At 40.7% G+C, this 15,965-nt stretch overlaps 1 protein-coding gene across 1 annotated transcript; it reads right to left on the bottom strand.

Moving 5' to 3' along the window:
* Window positions 1-27: 27 nt before the first annotated feature.
* On the bottom strand, window positions 28-14,343 carry clgn (calmegin). The gene is made up of 15 exons (XM_072678508.1): window positions 14,217-14,343; window positions 12,659-12,835; window positions 11,181-11,254; window positions 10,410-10,468; window positions 9,416-9,557; window positions 8,226-8,307; window positions 7,940-8,132; window positions 7,349-7,538; window positions 6,561-6,674; window positions 6,033-6,189; window positions 5,304-5,519; window positions 4,443-4,559; window positions 3,637-3,790; window positions 2,812-2,936; window positions 28-1,181 (listed from the first exon to the last, which is right to left on the bottom strand). Exons 2-15 carry the CDS (start codon window positions 12,833-12,835, stop codon window positions 1,098-1,100), a joined length of 1,884 nt encoding a protein of 627 aa, XP_072534609.1. The 5' UTR covers window positions 14,217-14,343; the 3' UTR covers window positions 28-1,097.
* Between the last annotated feature and the right edge of the window lie 1,622 nt (window positions 14,344-15,965).

Genomic DNA, 15,965 nt, shown 5'->3' with positions numbered 1-15,965 from the left:
AGTTTTGCGTGGGTTTGTAAACTGGGGTTTTGTATTAAATGTTTATTTCCAAGAGCAACATACAATTTACAAACATATGTAAACAAGAAGCTGCCCTCGGGTGGCAAGAACATGACCTTAAAACAGCAGAGAAAACAAACGGTGCACATCGCTCCAGACAAACACTTGTATTCTTAAAGCTGAAAGGTTCCTACGTGTTGCTCAACCTCGTTTGAGACCAGGGCTGCAGCGTTATTACTGAGGCTGTAATCACAGAGCATCCTGAACACCACAGCTAGCTAAGATAAGCAACTTCAAAATCATCAACAACTGAGGTGTCTGACTTGCTCAGATCCAGTTGGCTCTTAACCTCAGTAGAAACGACCTCCTGCTGGAGGGACTACATCAGTATGGGAATATGGATAAGATTTGGAATTCTGTTCCGACAGATATGCCTTAAAACACTGATTGCCAAGCTGAAGTAATACAGTGTGGTCAGATGCTGTGTAAATACAGTTTCAGCAGTAGATTCACAAGCCAAGCCGCCATCACTAGAACTTGTGTACACACTAGAAAGAGAGATCTTCAGGTCGGACACCAAACTCAAATCAACATAGAAACAACAAATATATTCAGTGCGCTTTTTTTTTTTTGATCAATAACATTAAAACAAGTTAAAACAAAAAATAAATAAAAATGCCGCCAACTTTTTAAATAAGTTAAAGAACTTTTTTTTTAAATAACTATGAAATGTTATTTGAGGTGGTTTTCTTTCTAAAACACCCCCCCCCCCCCCATCATTTGTATCACAGTACTTAAGCTAGTGCTAGCATTTGTAAAAACTGGCCTCAATGCTACTCCTTCAATAAAATAAAATAAATAAAAGAGAAAATACAGCAGAGTTTTGCTTGATACAGCTAAATCTCAAAAGCAACCTGTAAGAACTATCAGTGGAGAGGAAGACTGGAAGGAGCAGGAAGAGGGGAAAGCTCCAGTGGAGGAGCAGGGCCTGTTGACTTTGCAAAGCCAGGGGCATGCAGCATTTAGAAAGGCAGGGAGGAAGAGAAAAAGAGAAATAGGGGAAAGGTAGACGGAGAAAAGGAAGGAAAAAGGGCCCTTTAGTCCTTCCGTACTCTCCGCTTTCTCACAGCCTGTTTATGTCCATCTCCAGTGCTCTGAATACCCTCATCGGCATCCTTCATCTGCAGGAGGGACACAAACACAGAAATACAGATTAGCCTCAAAATGGCACTGCGCGATGAGAGGATCATTCGGCAATGTCCGAATATTTCTTACTTACTGACTGATACTATTCATTTTAATGAATCAGATTTAATTAGATGCTTTATTATTAGGAGGTTAACGGTATGTCACAGTACAGTGCATGCAGTCATATGTCAAATACACACAGACTAAGCATCCATGTTCATGGTGAACAATTTTTCAGAAGCGCTATTCCACCCAAGACACTTTAAGCTGTAAGCAAGTGAATTTTGGATTTGCATGGCATTGTGGGAATTGCAGTGGATGTATGAGTATCGCTATGCTATCTGTAGTCTTGTTGGCTCTCCCACACCATTGCACATAAGGCTCATTTATCCTCAGCCGGAAATATGAACTGTCCTCTAGTGGCTGCATTGCTTAACATCCATGCCAACCTAAAGGACGTATAGAAGTATGCGGGCAGTGGCGGTTTCATTTTCTTATGTAAAGGAAGTATAAATGAGCCTTTAGAGAGAGCGGCTCTCGTACGGCCAGTTTCTCCCCCCTTTCTTTATTCTCCCTCGCTCACTGTTCTGTTTGCAGGAAAACGACTGAGGAAAAAAACAACAACAAGCATTTCAGACATTCTTATCTTTTCCATACAATTTCAACTGATGAAATCATAGTGGACTGAAGGACGGGTTATCTGCGTGGTTGGAAAGTTGTAGGGTATGTGTTTAGACACATGCTAATGTTTACACACTACTGCACTACTGAGCTGTACGGACTACCTCAGGGGGCGCTATACAACACTACAGAAAAACTCGGATAGAAATAATCAAAAAGAAACCTGGGTAGTCTTTTGTTTGCAAACCACTACACCCCGTGTATTAGGACCTGAACGTGATCAAACATGTCATCCCATTTTCTCCCAATTTTGTACTGCCAATTAACCCTCCCATTCATAGCTCTAGCGCTGGTAGTGCCTTTGACACTAGGAAGGTAAGGACGATACATGCAAAGCCAGCCACCGCCTTTTTTCGATCTCCCAACAGAGCAGCCTACAGAGCAGCCAGCAGCTGGTTTGGCGGACCCCGGTTCTACTCACCAGAAGAGAACACAACCAACAGTGCTCTCTCTGAATCTGGCTGCTGATGGCTCGGGATTTGGAATTGTTAGCTTTTGTTATGCAGGTAATTTTCTAACACTGGAAAACTGAAGAAGTAGAGATGCCCAATGTCTTCAGAGTCACATCAGTTTCAGTAGACGAGACTGATTTGAGAAAATGATGTATTTGTCAAATTCTGCCAGAGCAGATTGTTTAAGCTACTCTGGGCTAATAATTGACATTTTAAATTTTATGAAATTTGACTGCATTTATAGCCCTGCCACTCCATTTTATTATTTGGTGCAAAACTGCCAATATTAAAATCAACAGACATTTCACGTAAGCTAGTGTCCTTTCTCTCTTCCTGTCCGGGAGGCCAAAACACTGCACAGCTCAGAGTTCCGCCTCCTTTAAAGAGCTCAGCCCATTCCATTGAAAACCGGAACAGCAGTGTTACTGCCTGCCAGAAGTGAACTGAGACGTTGTAGCAGGCAGTTCATAAAGTTTTGTAGCAGTCTTACCTCATCATCTGAAGGCGTGCCATTTGACTTGCTAGGCTCCTCTTCCTCTTCCTCCTCTTCTGCCTCTTCTGCCTCTTCTCCTCCAGCAGCTCCACCTTCGTCCTCAGTCTTGCTCTCCTTTTCCTCTGAATAAGACAAAGAGAAATATGATTGGGTTTAGAAAGAGCTCCGGAGGCTAGTGATGAAGTGTCACCAATAAACTATGTGTCTCTAATTTAGTCTGACTTTCACTTGGCATGAAATCCAGAGCTGTGTTCGAAGACGTGTCCTTTTCAGCATCACCTACATGCAACATTCCAGATACTTACATAGAGCGCTATTATAGGGAACAGAATTCAACAAGGTGGGGAATGATTTTGGACAATTTGTTACACGTGTGAGCTCACTGCTCAGAGAACCCGTGTATGAATCTTTAAAACTAAAAACACAATGAATTATGGGTATTCCATGGCAGACAGGTACATAATTAGTAACCCACTTAGTGTGATGCGTTGTGGGATTGTTACAGTGCACAGAATTTAGTAAATAGGGCACAGTTTTGGATAGGACGCAGCTCTGGATTTATTTAGATCTGCTGGCAGGATAAAAAAGTGATGTGTCCGAGGCATCAAGCACCGCCTTTTCAAAGTAGACTACGTACCAAAAGCAACCAATTAAACATGAGTATTTACATTCATTCAATTGTCTCCTGCAAGTGCTGTCCTGTAAATGGGGGAAAACCCAGTGAACCCAGCTAAACAAGGTCACCATATATTTTCTATGTAACGTACACTCCCTCCTCCACACACAACTTCTACAACAAAAATGTCCACATTCTTTACTGACCGGTTGGTTCAGCAACGTCCTCCACGTTGCCTTTGTCTTCTAGATTTTCTTTCTCCTGCACCTCCTCCTCTTCTCCTTCATCTTCATCCTCTTCTTCTAAATCCTCTGTTTTAGGGGTGTCAATTTTCTTGTAGACGTACTCATCATCTGACTTCTGCAGGACACAGATAGACATAGACAAACATGGTCAAAGATTGTTTTCCTAAAAATAAAGATCACAAGAGCACCTCATCATTAGGAGCATCTTAAAAAACATGCTGGGACTAAATGAATGCTGAATGAAGGCATAAGCCTGTGAGCATCTTCAATGAAAGAACTTGCTTGAAGGACCTGCTCTTGTAAAAAAGGACAAATGTATCTATGAACAATGGAGAAGATGCTCAAACCAAAAAAGATTTAATTTCTAAAAGCTGTCCAGACACTACTTTACCACAGAGCTACACATTTAGCTTATTTTTTACTAAACTTGGCCTGTGTTTCTCATTCTTGTTGATCATGTCAAGGCAGTGGTTCCCGACCCCGGTCCTGGAGGACCCCCAATCCCGCACATTTTAGTGGTTCCTCAATTTCCAACACAACCAATCCAGCTAATCAGCTAATTAACAAGCCCTTCTTAAGCAGAAGGTAGTGTGCTGAAGCAGAAATCCACTAAAATGTGCAAGGCAGGGGGTCCTCAAGGACCCGGGTTGGGCTGAAAATAACCAGATAAGCTGCAAATCAGACACGATTCAGCAAGAGGGGCACAGAAATGTACAATATTTGGGGTCCTCAGGACAAGGCTTGTAAAGCAGTTGGTTAGGTCTCACCTTAGGCCAACAGAAGAGAACAGCCAGGCCGATAGGCAGACCCACTGTTAGGATATAAACCACCCACAGCCACGGCCTCTCCTCTGCTGCCAGCGTCAGCTGACTGAACACCCCCGGCTGAAGAAGAGAGACAGAGAGTCCGATATGAAGTATAGTTAGAAACACAAACATGCATCAGGGCCTGTTTTGCCAATATATAATTGCAATATTTATGACACATGGCAGGAAATATAAAGGTCCCAAAGGGTTCTAAAGGTGCACATATTTGACACTGTACAGTGTACACTGTACAGCGAAAAGTGTCCTCCACATTTAACCCATCCGTGGTAGTGAACACACACACACACACACACACACACACACACACACACACACACACACACACACACACACACACACACACACACACGAACTAGGGGCAGTGAGTACAGACACACCCAGAGCGGTGGGCAGCCAACTCCAGCGCCCGGGGAACAGAGAGGGTGAAGGGCCTTGCTCAAGGGCCCAACAGTGGCAGCTTGCCGAGCCCAGGAATTGAACCCACAACCTTGTTATCGATAGCCCGGCGCTCTAACCGCTGAGCCACCACTGCCCAATATACCTAAAACTATTCCAAAATGAAGCCATTTAACACACTGGCCATGGGCAGAGTGCATTTAGAGGAGTAGTATCATACTTAGGGCTTCCTTACATAGATTAAAAAATAGTGAACTGCCTTCATACTGCAATCATATTAGTGATCCCCTGATATGACCTGCATTCGTTTTTTATTAAGGACTAATATACAGCGTTTTTATATTTGATTTTCAGTAGCAGATAAAAGCTTCTGTCCCCATATGCCAGGCTGATCTGTGTGTTCACCTCATTGGCACTGGCCACCAGTTTCTTGAGCCCCCAGCTGTCTGCTGCCCAGCGGTCTGCGACCTCCTTGTCTGCAGTGATGATGAAGTTGTCAAAGTAAATGTCAGAAGTCATGGACCACAGCTCCAGCCCCACTGCCCGGAACGCAGTCATCTTAAACGGCTCCAGATCCTCATAATAGTCCGGATTCAGAATCTTACGAGGACTCCAAACACCCTGGGTAAGCACGGACCACCACAGTTAATGACCTGAATTTTAGGTATTTTGAAAGCTAGAACTTTCTGAATATAAACTACACACATCTATGTTGTTTGCAGATACTCATACACCCCAAAACACATCATTTTTATTTTGTACAATATGCAACAGCCACACCAGTGATCCCTAACCTTCCAATAGGAAATCTACCTCCTAGTTTAATCTCTAACCCAAATCTAGCACACGTCATATAGCTAAACCAAGAACTTCTGAAAGCAATAATTACTTTAATCTAATAATTACATGCATCAGGAGGGGCCTATTAGGGTTGGAGCGTAAATCTCCAGAAAGGCATGTCCAGGAGTGAGGTTGTTGAACACTAATCTATACAAGTGCCTGTTTTTGTATTGAAATAAGAATTGATATTAAGGACAAATAATGAGAAACACATTAAGTCACATGTGTACCTGACATGATTTAACCAGTACTAGTATACATGGAGTCTTGTCCATTCTCTTAAGAAGGCAATACCTGATAGTTGGGGTTGTCTATGAGTGGGGCCTTCCACTTGCCCTTATACTTTGGGTTATTGATGGTGGGGGGTTTCCACTCTCCACACCCGGGAGCAGTCTGACATGCTGGATTTGGCACTTGAGGAGCCTCCCACTCGCCATCCATCTCCTCATCCCTGAAAGAAAGAAAAATCGTTGTTAGTCAGTGACTGCAGCCAAATTCAATACAGTATAGATTCATTTTAAAAAAGACCTTAGAAAAGACACATTATAATTTAAAGCTCATGGTCTTTTGTGAGCATCTCCTGATCGATGTCATAACCAGGCATCTAGGTGCATTGTGTAAGTGTGGGTGGTAAGAGGTGGGCAAACCTTTTTTTTTTTTTTTTTTTTTTTTTTATCATGCTATTTTAAGAAGTAGGGTAAATCTTCACCACTCTCCACTGCTCCTCAAATGCTTCTCTAGTCATTGGTTAAAATGGTTGGTATCGTTAGAGTGCTATTCAACTGCCTAATGAACACAGAGAAGGCAGAGTGAAAAGATTACCAGTCATCAGGCTTAATTGCAGTAGGGTCTGACACAAACTCTGGCTCTTCATCCAGCCAGCCATCCGGCTTCATCGCATCAGGATCTGGCACCATTGCTGGAGCATCCTCATCCCTACAAAAAGACAGACAGAGAGAAACAGGATGTTAATGAAGGGAAACCGAATTGAGAAGGCATGTAGAACGTAATTACACTGATACCTTGACCATCCAACTTGGTCAGTCAATGGCTTTCGGCAGTTGATTACTGTTGTGCTCCACTTTAGGAGAAACCTCATTCAAGTCTCATGCTCAAATAATGCATTTATATAATACATGTAACCGTGTGTGTGTGTCGCAACAGATAACACCACTACCTGCCACTGAGCTACCACACCATGTGGGAGACTGGGGTTCCATTCCCAGGCTGGGTGACTTTGCTGCGCTACACCCATAAGAGTCCTTGGGCAAGACTCCTAACACTACACTGACCCACCGCTGTAATACGAGTAACCTTGTAAGTCGCTCTGGATAAGAGCGTCAGCTAAATGCCATAAATGTAAATGTAAATGTGTGTGTTGGTTTAAGGATTTGTGCGTGTAGAATTAAGAAGGTGCGGTAACTACAGTGATGAGCAGAGATGGAAAATATAAAATATATAAATAGACTATATTGGTATAGGAATATGCTTTTCTGAGCATATAGTGGATTTCGGCAGTACATACACAACACTAACCAACATTATAATAATAATAATTACAATACACTCCCTAACTCGACTCCTCTTGATGCCAAAGATTAAGATCTCACCAGTCCTCAGGCTTGACTGCTTCTGGGTCAGGAATCTTAGCTCTCTCATCCCAGTCATCTGGTTTGGAGTCTTTGGGATCGTCAATCTCTTTAGGCGGGTTCACTGGCGGAATCACGTCAGCCAGCAAGCTTCCTTTGCTGACGCTGGATTGATCGATGAATACTTCATAGCTGTTGTCAGGGTTAAGAACTAAAAATCAAAGAGAAATGAAGAGAGTGAATGAAGGACATGTGTAATTACACTTTGATAAAATAACCTTCAGCTCCAACAATGTAATTACAAAGACAATGAAGGGCTGGTGCAGCTGCAGGATAGCGTTCTAAACAGCCAGCAGCACACCTGACTCCACTTGTTTAATCAATTGGCCAGAGTTCAAACAACTGATCACGTGTGCTTCCGCTTGCCTGGAATGAAAACCTGCAGCCACACCAGCAGATAAGGTGCGACATCCCTGCTTTAAACAGTCAATGATCCAACAATTTTATTCAGTTATGTTTTCCTCACCATCACACCCCTTACACTACAAACAATACGAATGCAGTGAAGATGGAAAAAGGTGGGTCAGAGAACACATTTGCGAAAACACCCACCCAGAGTGTAAAGGTGAGTTTTCTTATCAGAGTACACCTTTCGGAGGTCTGTGTCGGGTCGCTTGGCATGTTTCTCTTCAAAATCTCCATTCAGAGGGTTCTTGTGTCTGAAGATAAAGTGAAGTTTGTAATCTTCCCCACATTTATCAGGTCCAAACATGATGCTGTATGCAGTTCGATCGTGAAACTGCTCCTGTAAGGAGCACAATAAAGCAACACGGTCACACACTTAAAAACACACACTTAAGCCACTGTTTCTGTAAGCCCGTAAACAGTAAACACTTACCAAATCCAGGTTGGGAGAGTCCGACAGTAACTTGATGTAGGCACCACCGCAGTCAATGCCATCTTGAAAATTGACCTCATACCTAATTTAAAGACAAACCATGGTGTGAATTAAGCACATACAGAAGCAGAAGAACGCAAATCCTAAGCAGGTCATCTGTATTTAAAAAGTACTTAAAATCATCCTTTTTTAACCTTTAATTGTTATACATCACTGCCTCTGCTTTTATTATAATTATTATTATCAATATTATTAATCTTACTATTGCTGTCACATAATCTATCATCTAATCGATACATTTGGTGTACACATTTGAGATACCCTGTTATACACCACTGCATTATTAGCCCACCCTCTTCTCCCAGACCAAGCGTGTCTCAGACCGCCTTCATTGAGCATCAATGAGTAGATTTTTCCCTGGATTCCCAGTCTGTCCAATAAGTGTACTGACTGAACAGTAAAAAGTCATGCAAGTTCCACAACAACTCAGCTACTTCAAGTAATGAACAGAGAGGGTGCCATGCAGGTCCTGCAGACAACCTGTCTCTTTCAGGCAAGGCTGTCAATCACTTAATTCCTAAGTGTAACCCCGCCTTCTTAAGACAGAGCAAAGTAAGGATTAAAAAATGATTACTGAGGGAAAATGGAAAATATGCCAGTATGAGCTCAGTAACTGTTAGAATTTGGAGACACTAGAGATGGAAAGACAGTTAAAGACAGTTAAAAGGAGGAAGATGAGATGGGAAATGGGCTGTTTTGTCACTGAAACATATGGGGATGGGTGGAGCTACACACCATACCACAACCAGCCAGCCAGAGTCACTAGACCTGTGGTGGCTTTACTTTTGAGAGTCCTTGTGCAGTATTAGCATTAATCAGCTATAATGGTACAGTGCCGATAAATCATACAGTATTCTGTTAGATGAAACTCTTTGCATAAAAAAAAGTATTAATACTGATTAATAAATAAAAACAGACTCTTTATGTGGTTATAAAGGTTTGGTGAAATGCCTGTAAATGTTAATTTAAGAATATTTCCCGTACCGCTCGGGATCTGCTAAATTTCCTATCTTCCAACTCTCCTCCCACTCCCTCCGCAGGAAGTCCTAACCACACTCAGGCTCTGACCAAAATGGATTCCTAGTCCCTCATTAGTATGCTCATTAGCAAGAACTAGAAAATTCACTTACTGGACCACGAGCGGCCTGTCCTTGAAGATGTAAGGTTTGGTCAGAGGAGATGAAATTGCATGGTGCTTCGCACGAGACTTCAGTACCAACCCCAGATCACCGGGCACTTTGTTCTCTTTCAGGGCCTCGACCTCCCACTTGCCTGAAAACAGAAAACACAGTGTTTGAAGAAACACACTTCACAGATAGCTACACTCAGGCTTGTTTGCTTTCTGTCCAGAGGGTTCACTCAAACAGGGGTTGGAACCTTTGGTGTAGAATCTGTCAACCACTGAGCCAACATGCACCAGTCAGCCATAACATTAGTACCACCTGCCTAAAACTGAGTAGGTCCTCCTTGTGCCGCCACAACAGATCTGACCATTCGAGACATAAACTCCACAAGACCTCTGAGGATGTCCTGTGGTATCTGACACCAAGGCGTTACCAGTAAATCCAGAAAAAGTCTTGTAAGCTGAGAGGTGAGACCTCCAATGAGCCTTGGGTACCTATGACCCTGTCGCTGGTTCACAGATCTATCCATCTTTAATCACCTTTGGTAGGTACTGACAACTTCATACCAGAAAAAAACCCCACAAGACCTGCCTGATGTTTTGGTGGAGATGTTCTGACCCAGACGGCTGTCTAGCCATCAAAGCTTGGTTCTTGTAAAAGTGGCTCAGGTTCTTATGCTTGCCCATTTTTTCTGATTTTATCACCTTTAAGAGCTGACTGTCCAACTGTTCACCTGCTGCCCAATATATATCCACACCTGGACAATATATCCATGCCCAGTGTAGATGACGATAATCAATATTTTTCACTTCTCCTGTCAGGTGACGTGAACTGGTACTAATGTTATGGCAAATTGGTGTATAATAATCATGTCTCATGACTGTAATATGATTATTGAGGAAAATAACACACACACACACACACACACACACACACACACACAGTTTGTTTTAAAAATATATATAAATAAATGACAGCAGTGTCATCTGCAAAAACCCACCATCATATTTAGCAATATCTTCATCTGCATCCTCCTTCATTGTTTTAGACTTCGTCCATCTGGAGAACATTAGAACAGAGTATTACAGTATTAGAGTGGAGGGGCTGGAGCATACCTGCACTGTACCACGTCTTCAGCTTAGTTTTGGATGTCAAATAAGTCAATGTGGACAATTTGATAAAAAATTACACCATGCCAATTAAAACATTCACAATATACAATATTAATCGCCATATTTTGACACACAGACACAATGCACCAGTCATGACAGCTTTTAAACACAATTTGCTTCACTCCATCCAAAAAAACAGGACTAATTACACTAGCCCACTTTCAAACCTCTTATAATACACATGCTGATCTGGAATCAGCTTATGCTCTATTAAACGCCACTAAATAGGACTAAAGACATGAAAGAGACCAGTGTTCTCTGACTAAGACTCTTGATAAGTATGTCTGTAACCCACTGTTTGTAATGAAGTGTGCAGCTTCTGCTAAGACCTGACAACATCAGTGAAAAAGCAGACTGCCCATCATGACAACAAAACTGATCATTAAACAATAAAAACATCACCATATTAAATATTGTTAATCTCTAATATAAAATTCATTTATTCACCACATTTGGTCACGTAGAAGTTACACTGCTGTACTTGCTCAAATCCTCTGCACAAATATTTTAAAGGACCAGCCCATTTCCACAATATGTGGTTGGGCTGTTGGGTTGCAGTTTAAAGGTGTATTTTCTTTTATATCTAATCTCTACCGTACCTGCTCAGCAATCCATCGTCGAATGTTTCGGAGAAGAAAACGTCACCAGTCGGTACAGGGGTCTTATACGTCACCTGGAAAGTTCAAAGATGTACAACTGTGTTAAGACGTGCTGTCAAGATGTGTCAAAAACACATTTATTTGTACAGTGCTTTTGACAACCTGATGTTGTAAAAAAAAAAAAAGCAGCTTTACAGAATATTCAGATACAGACAGAAAACAAAAACAAACGAATGAACAGGAAACTCCAAGCAAACACGCCAAAGATGCTTCCTCAAAGCTGGAGGAAGAAACATTGGGAGAAACCAGGACTCACCAGGCCCCCCCCCATCCTTTCCTGGTCAAAATGACTAATAAATGTATAAATCCACAGATGCACAATCTTTGATAAACTTAGCAGTACTGATACCAATAATAATAATAACAATAATATTACAATTATTAATAGGAAGAAAAAAAAGAAGCTGACTAATAGTTATGGTTCATGTAATTTAAAGCTTTATCACAGTCTGTAAATTGTAAGCGCTTTAATAAAAATACTGCATAGGTAGAAGCAGCCTCAGCTGGAGTCAGTAGTGCGAGTAGTGAAGCCTTCAGTAAGGGCATATGCTAAATCACTCCCATCATACCAACAACGTACACAATGCACAAGTAAGCCTGCCACTATAACTATTCTTTATTTTTGGACAATATTCTGTAGCAGAAATAATTACAATAAACAATATTATTGTTTTGTATTGCTGCTTATATAACTGATAAAAAACAGCATAATAATGCAGTTACACCCTTTAAAAGAACAATGGACATTTAATTATTAGGATTATTCAGACATTGGACTTATAACATAAAAATGTATTCATATAAATCATCCTACATAAATAAACAACGATAAAAAACTTATCGGCTCATTCATATTAACGTGCTGTCCTCGCTATACTGAGTTCAGCAAATATGATTAATGCCTTGTCCATTTAATTGTACAATAATTAAGTCAATCATTATCGTAACCGGCCTGTACACAAGTTATCTGTATAATCAATTAGGCAGATAATCAATACATTATACAGTAGTGTGCAATAATTTATCAAGCCATCTTTGATAATTAGAATTTATCAAATTATCTAGGCAGTATATATATATATATATATATATATATATATATATATATATATATATATATATATTACAATAAACACTAATAACATTCCTACAGAAAGTGGTGGTGGTTCTCCATTACTGTGCTTATTAAAACATCTGCAAGGTTCTCCTTATGGAGTCTAGTATTATTTAGAGTTCTCCTCATATCAACACCTGGTTTGGTAAATCAGGGCTTAACGACGGTAAATCAGGTGAGCTGCTGCTGCTGCTGCTGCTGCTGGAATTGAACACCTCCACGCTGTGCTGGCTGAAACCGAGCTTTGCTCCCAGGTGCCTAAAACCTCAGTACTGTACACAGTAAACCTCATTAAACCTCTGACCTGAAAGGACACGTTAGCATCAGCTGTTATTTCACCGCTGTCCACCTCAGAGTCCACCTCCCCATCCTCCACTTGTGCCTCCTCCTCCTCATCGTCATCCAGCTCTTCCTCCTGGGCCCAAGTTACCATGGCGACGGACAGCAGCAAGAGACACATCCAACCCCACCGCGGCTTCATCTGCACTCGGACAAAGAGGAGAGGGACAAAACAACAAACAAACCAACAAAAGAATCACTCAAGTGTCCATTCTCAGACCACATTACGGGGGCAGGGGTGAGGATACCACCCCCGCACCTAAACCTCTTTTCTTCAGCATCCAGTTCCAGTCCTGTATCCACCTGCACTGCAGAGCTTCATCTTCCCCTGGATAAAGATCTACGATGGGACTCCGGTGCAGCAGACGGGTGAAACTATACGACTAGACGTGGAAAACACTGGCTTATTTACTCACAGCATGGTGTTTTGTACGGATCAGTTCAGTTCAGTTCCACCAGGACTGATTATCTAAACCAGATGTGGGATGGGAACGGGAAATACCGGCTGCTGATCCTGCTTTTTTGGAGTAACTCTCTGCTGTCCAGGGAAGGCGGCTTTCTACTTGATTTTGAAGAATTTCTGAGGATCTGACTGTTGCATTCAGCAAAAACAGCCTTAGTAAGATCAGGATGTTGGATGATTACCATCCCACCTCATCCCAAATTTACTGGATGGAGCACCACCATCCTTCCAGAGCTCCACAGCTCAATACTGGGGTGTTTTATACCCCTCTAACCCACACCTGGCATTAGTCATGATGCCAATATGCTCATATTTATCTGCTCAAGGGAGCCCTTTTCAATTGGCAGTACTCAATTCATGTTCCAGCACAATTATCCGTTCCACCTTAAATGGCGCAGCAGTTACAGCCTGTCCGGGACGTACCACTACGTTAACTGCTGCACGGTTTTTTAAGGTGGAACGGATAAATTTTAAAAAATTGTATAATCATTATTATTTTAATTTTTATAGTTATAATTTATCATTTCAATCAAATAAAACTGTTTAGAACCAACAAACACGATAAACAGGTAAATAAACAATTTTCAACGCAAATTTTTAACGTAAACAGCCTAACCTTCACATATTTTAATTACAAAAATATTCAATAAATTAAGAAAATTATATAATACTTTTTAACACAAGCAATCCGGATTAATCGCCTGCTTTAAGGTCACAAAACTGAGTAATGCAAAATCAGCCCGGAGCATCTCTTCGTTTTCGCCTCATCACTGACCAACGTCGTTGATTTCACACGCCTGTACTAACATTACCTACTGAATTATCCCCCTCTTTAGTCATGATAAGCTCTACAATTGTTAAATAAACAAACGTAACATCTGAATAAAAGCATATAACCCAAATATTCCGCCTGGATTAATTAGCTTAGCTCTCTGCCTGGGCTCCGAGGAGCCTGTCCACATGCTAAGCTAATGCTAGCTAGCTACATCGCCAGCTGGACGATCTGGTCATCCAAACGTTAGATTTAGGGCTGCAAACCGACCCTTCCTCCAGTGCTCACCTTATTTATCCAGATGAGCTGTTGTTTCTGATGTCTCGTTGGCTGTGCAGCGGTGCCTGAGTGGGGTTGTGCTGAAGGATCACTTTGAATGAACTGAAGTGAATGAGAAACCCCCCCTCAGCCTCGCAGCCTCTACAGCAGGACTCAACACTGGAGCTGTCAAAATAAGAGTCCCTGAGACGAACTCCAAATATCTTAAATAGGAATACCTAATATAGGCTATAATAATGACAATATTATATATATATATATACAATTTAGTGCAAAAGTGTTTTATTAATATAGGCTATAACAATGACAATATTATATATATATATATACAATTTAGTGCAAAAGTGTTTTATTAATATAGGCTATAATAATGACAATATTATATATATATATAAACAATTTAGTGCAAAAGTATTTTATTAATATAGGCTATAATAATGACAATATTATATATATATATAAACAATTTAGTGCAAAAGTATTTTATTAATATAGGCTATAATAATGACAATATTATATATATATATAAACAATTTAGTGCAAAAGTATTTTATTAATATAGGCTATAATAATGACAATATTATATATATATATAAACAATTTAGTGCAAAAGTATTTTATTAATATAGGCTATAATAATGACAATATTATATATATATATAAACAATTTAGTGCAAAAGTGTTTTATTAATATAGGCTATAATAATGACAATATTATATATATATATATATATATATATATATATATATATATATATATATATATAAACAATTTAGTGCAAAAGTATTTTATTAATATAGGCTATAACAATGACAATATTATATATATATAAACAATTTAGTGCAAAAGTGTTTTATTAATATAGGCTATAATAATGACAATATTATATATATATAAACAATTTAGTGCAAAAGTGTTTTATTATTATTAAAGTTTTCTGAAATCAATGCAGATTATACATACAGAGCCATAAGTACACATACAACCACTGAGACTATTATTCACATAACATATTTTTAGCTGAATGCCTTTATTAGAAAGGGTGGCCACAAATATTTGGACATATAGGGCATTTGTGACCCAGTGTGTAGATGTATGTTGTGATTAGAGACGCTTCAGATTCAGCTCAACGCAGATGATTGCATTTGTTTATTTGCTTATTATATTTGTTATTGTGTGTAAATGAAGAGATTAGGTAGAAAATGAACAGGCTGTAGCAGAGTGGCCTAGAGTGAGTTAACACTGAAATCTGTGTTCACGTCACCCCTAATGTCCACTGTCCCACTGTAGTGTCAGGATGGTGTGTTCTCAAGTTTAGAGGGATATCATAGATCATCCAGGCAGATGCTGCTCTGCTGTCTAAGGATGCAAAGCTCAAACGCCATCACCGTAAACAGCCACGGTAAAATACTGTCTTTCCTATTGCTGCTACAGCCGAAACGTTGCTGGAGGGCCAGCGTGGTCAGTGCTGCCAGTTTGTGGTGCTCTTCAAGCGGTGAATCCCCAAGAACTTATAGTGCCTTTCCCTCCAGCGCTACGCAAAGCTGCACCATTCACCTGTGATGCTCAGCAACCACTTGTAGTTGTGCAGAGTATGGCTCCCATGTGCCCTCGCCATGGCTAGCACGGCAGCATGGCCTCCGCAGATTCTCTCGAAGCAAGCTCCCGCGGGGCTCCACCATTGAGTCTGGCTGTGTTCTGTGCTGGTACAGAGGTCATGCTCTCCTCAGCCCTCTTCTGGATTTTCTTAGGGTGGT

Source organism: Salminus brasiliensis, chromosome 4 (genome assembly GCF_030463535.1).
Source record: "Salminus brasiliensis chromosome 4, fSalBra1.hap2, whole genome shotgun sequence".
Lineage (NCBI taxonomy): Eukaryota > Metazoa > Chordata > Actinopteri > Characiformes > Bryconidae > Salminus > Salminus brasiliensis.
Note: the sequence above shows the minus strand (reverse complement) of the source record. Positions and strands in the feature narration are given on the sequence as shown.

Excerpts from the sequence above, each read along its gene's own strand:
- clgn (XM_072678508.1), bottom strand. The coding sequence starts at position 12,835 with ATGAAGCCGCGGTGGGGTTGGATGTGTCTCTTGCTGCTGTCCGTCGCC. Across the intron at positions 9,558-10,409 it reads AGATATTGCTAAATATGATG|GCAAGTGGGAGGTCGAGGCC; the intron begins GTGGGTTTTTGC and ends TTCTGTTTTCAG. Across the intron at positions 8,308-9,415 it reads GACAGGCCGCTCGTGGTCCA|GTATGAGGTCAATTTTCAAG; the intron begins GTAAGTGAATTT and ends TCTTTAAATTAG.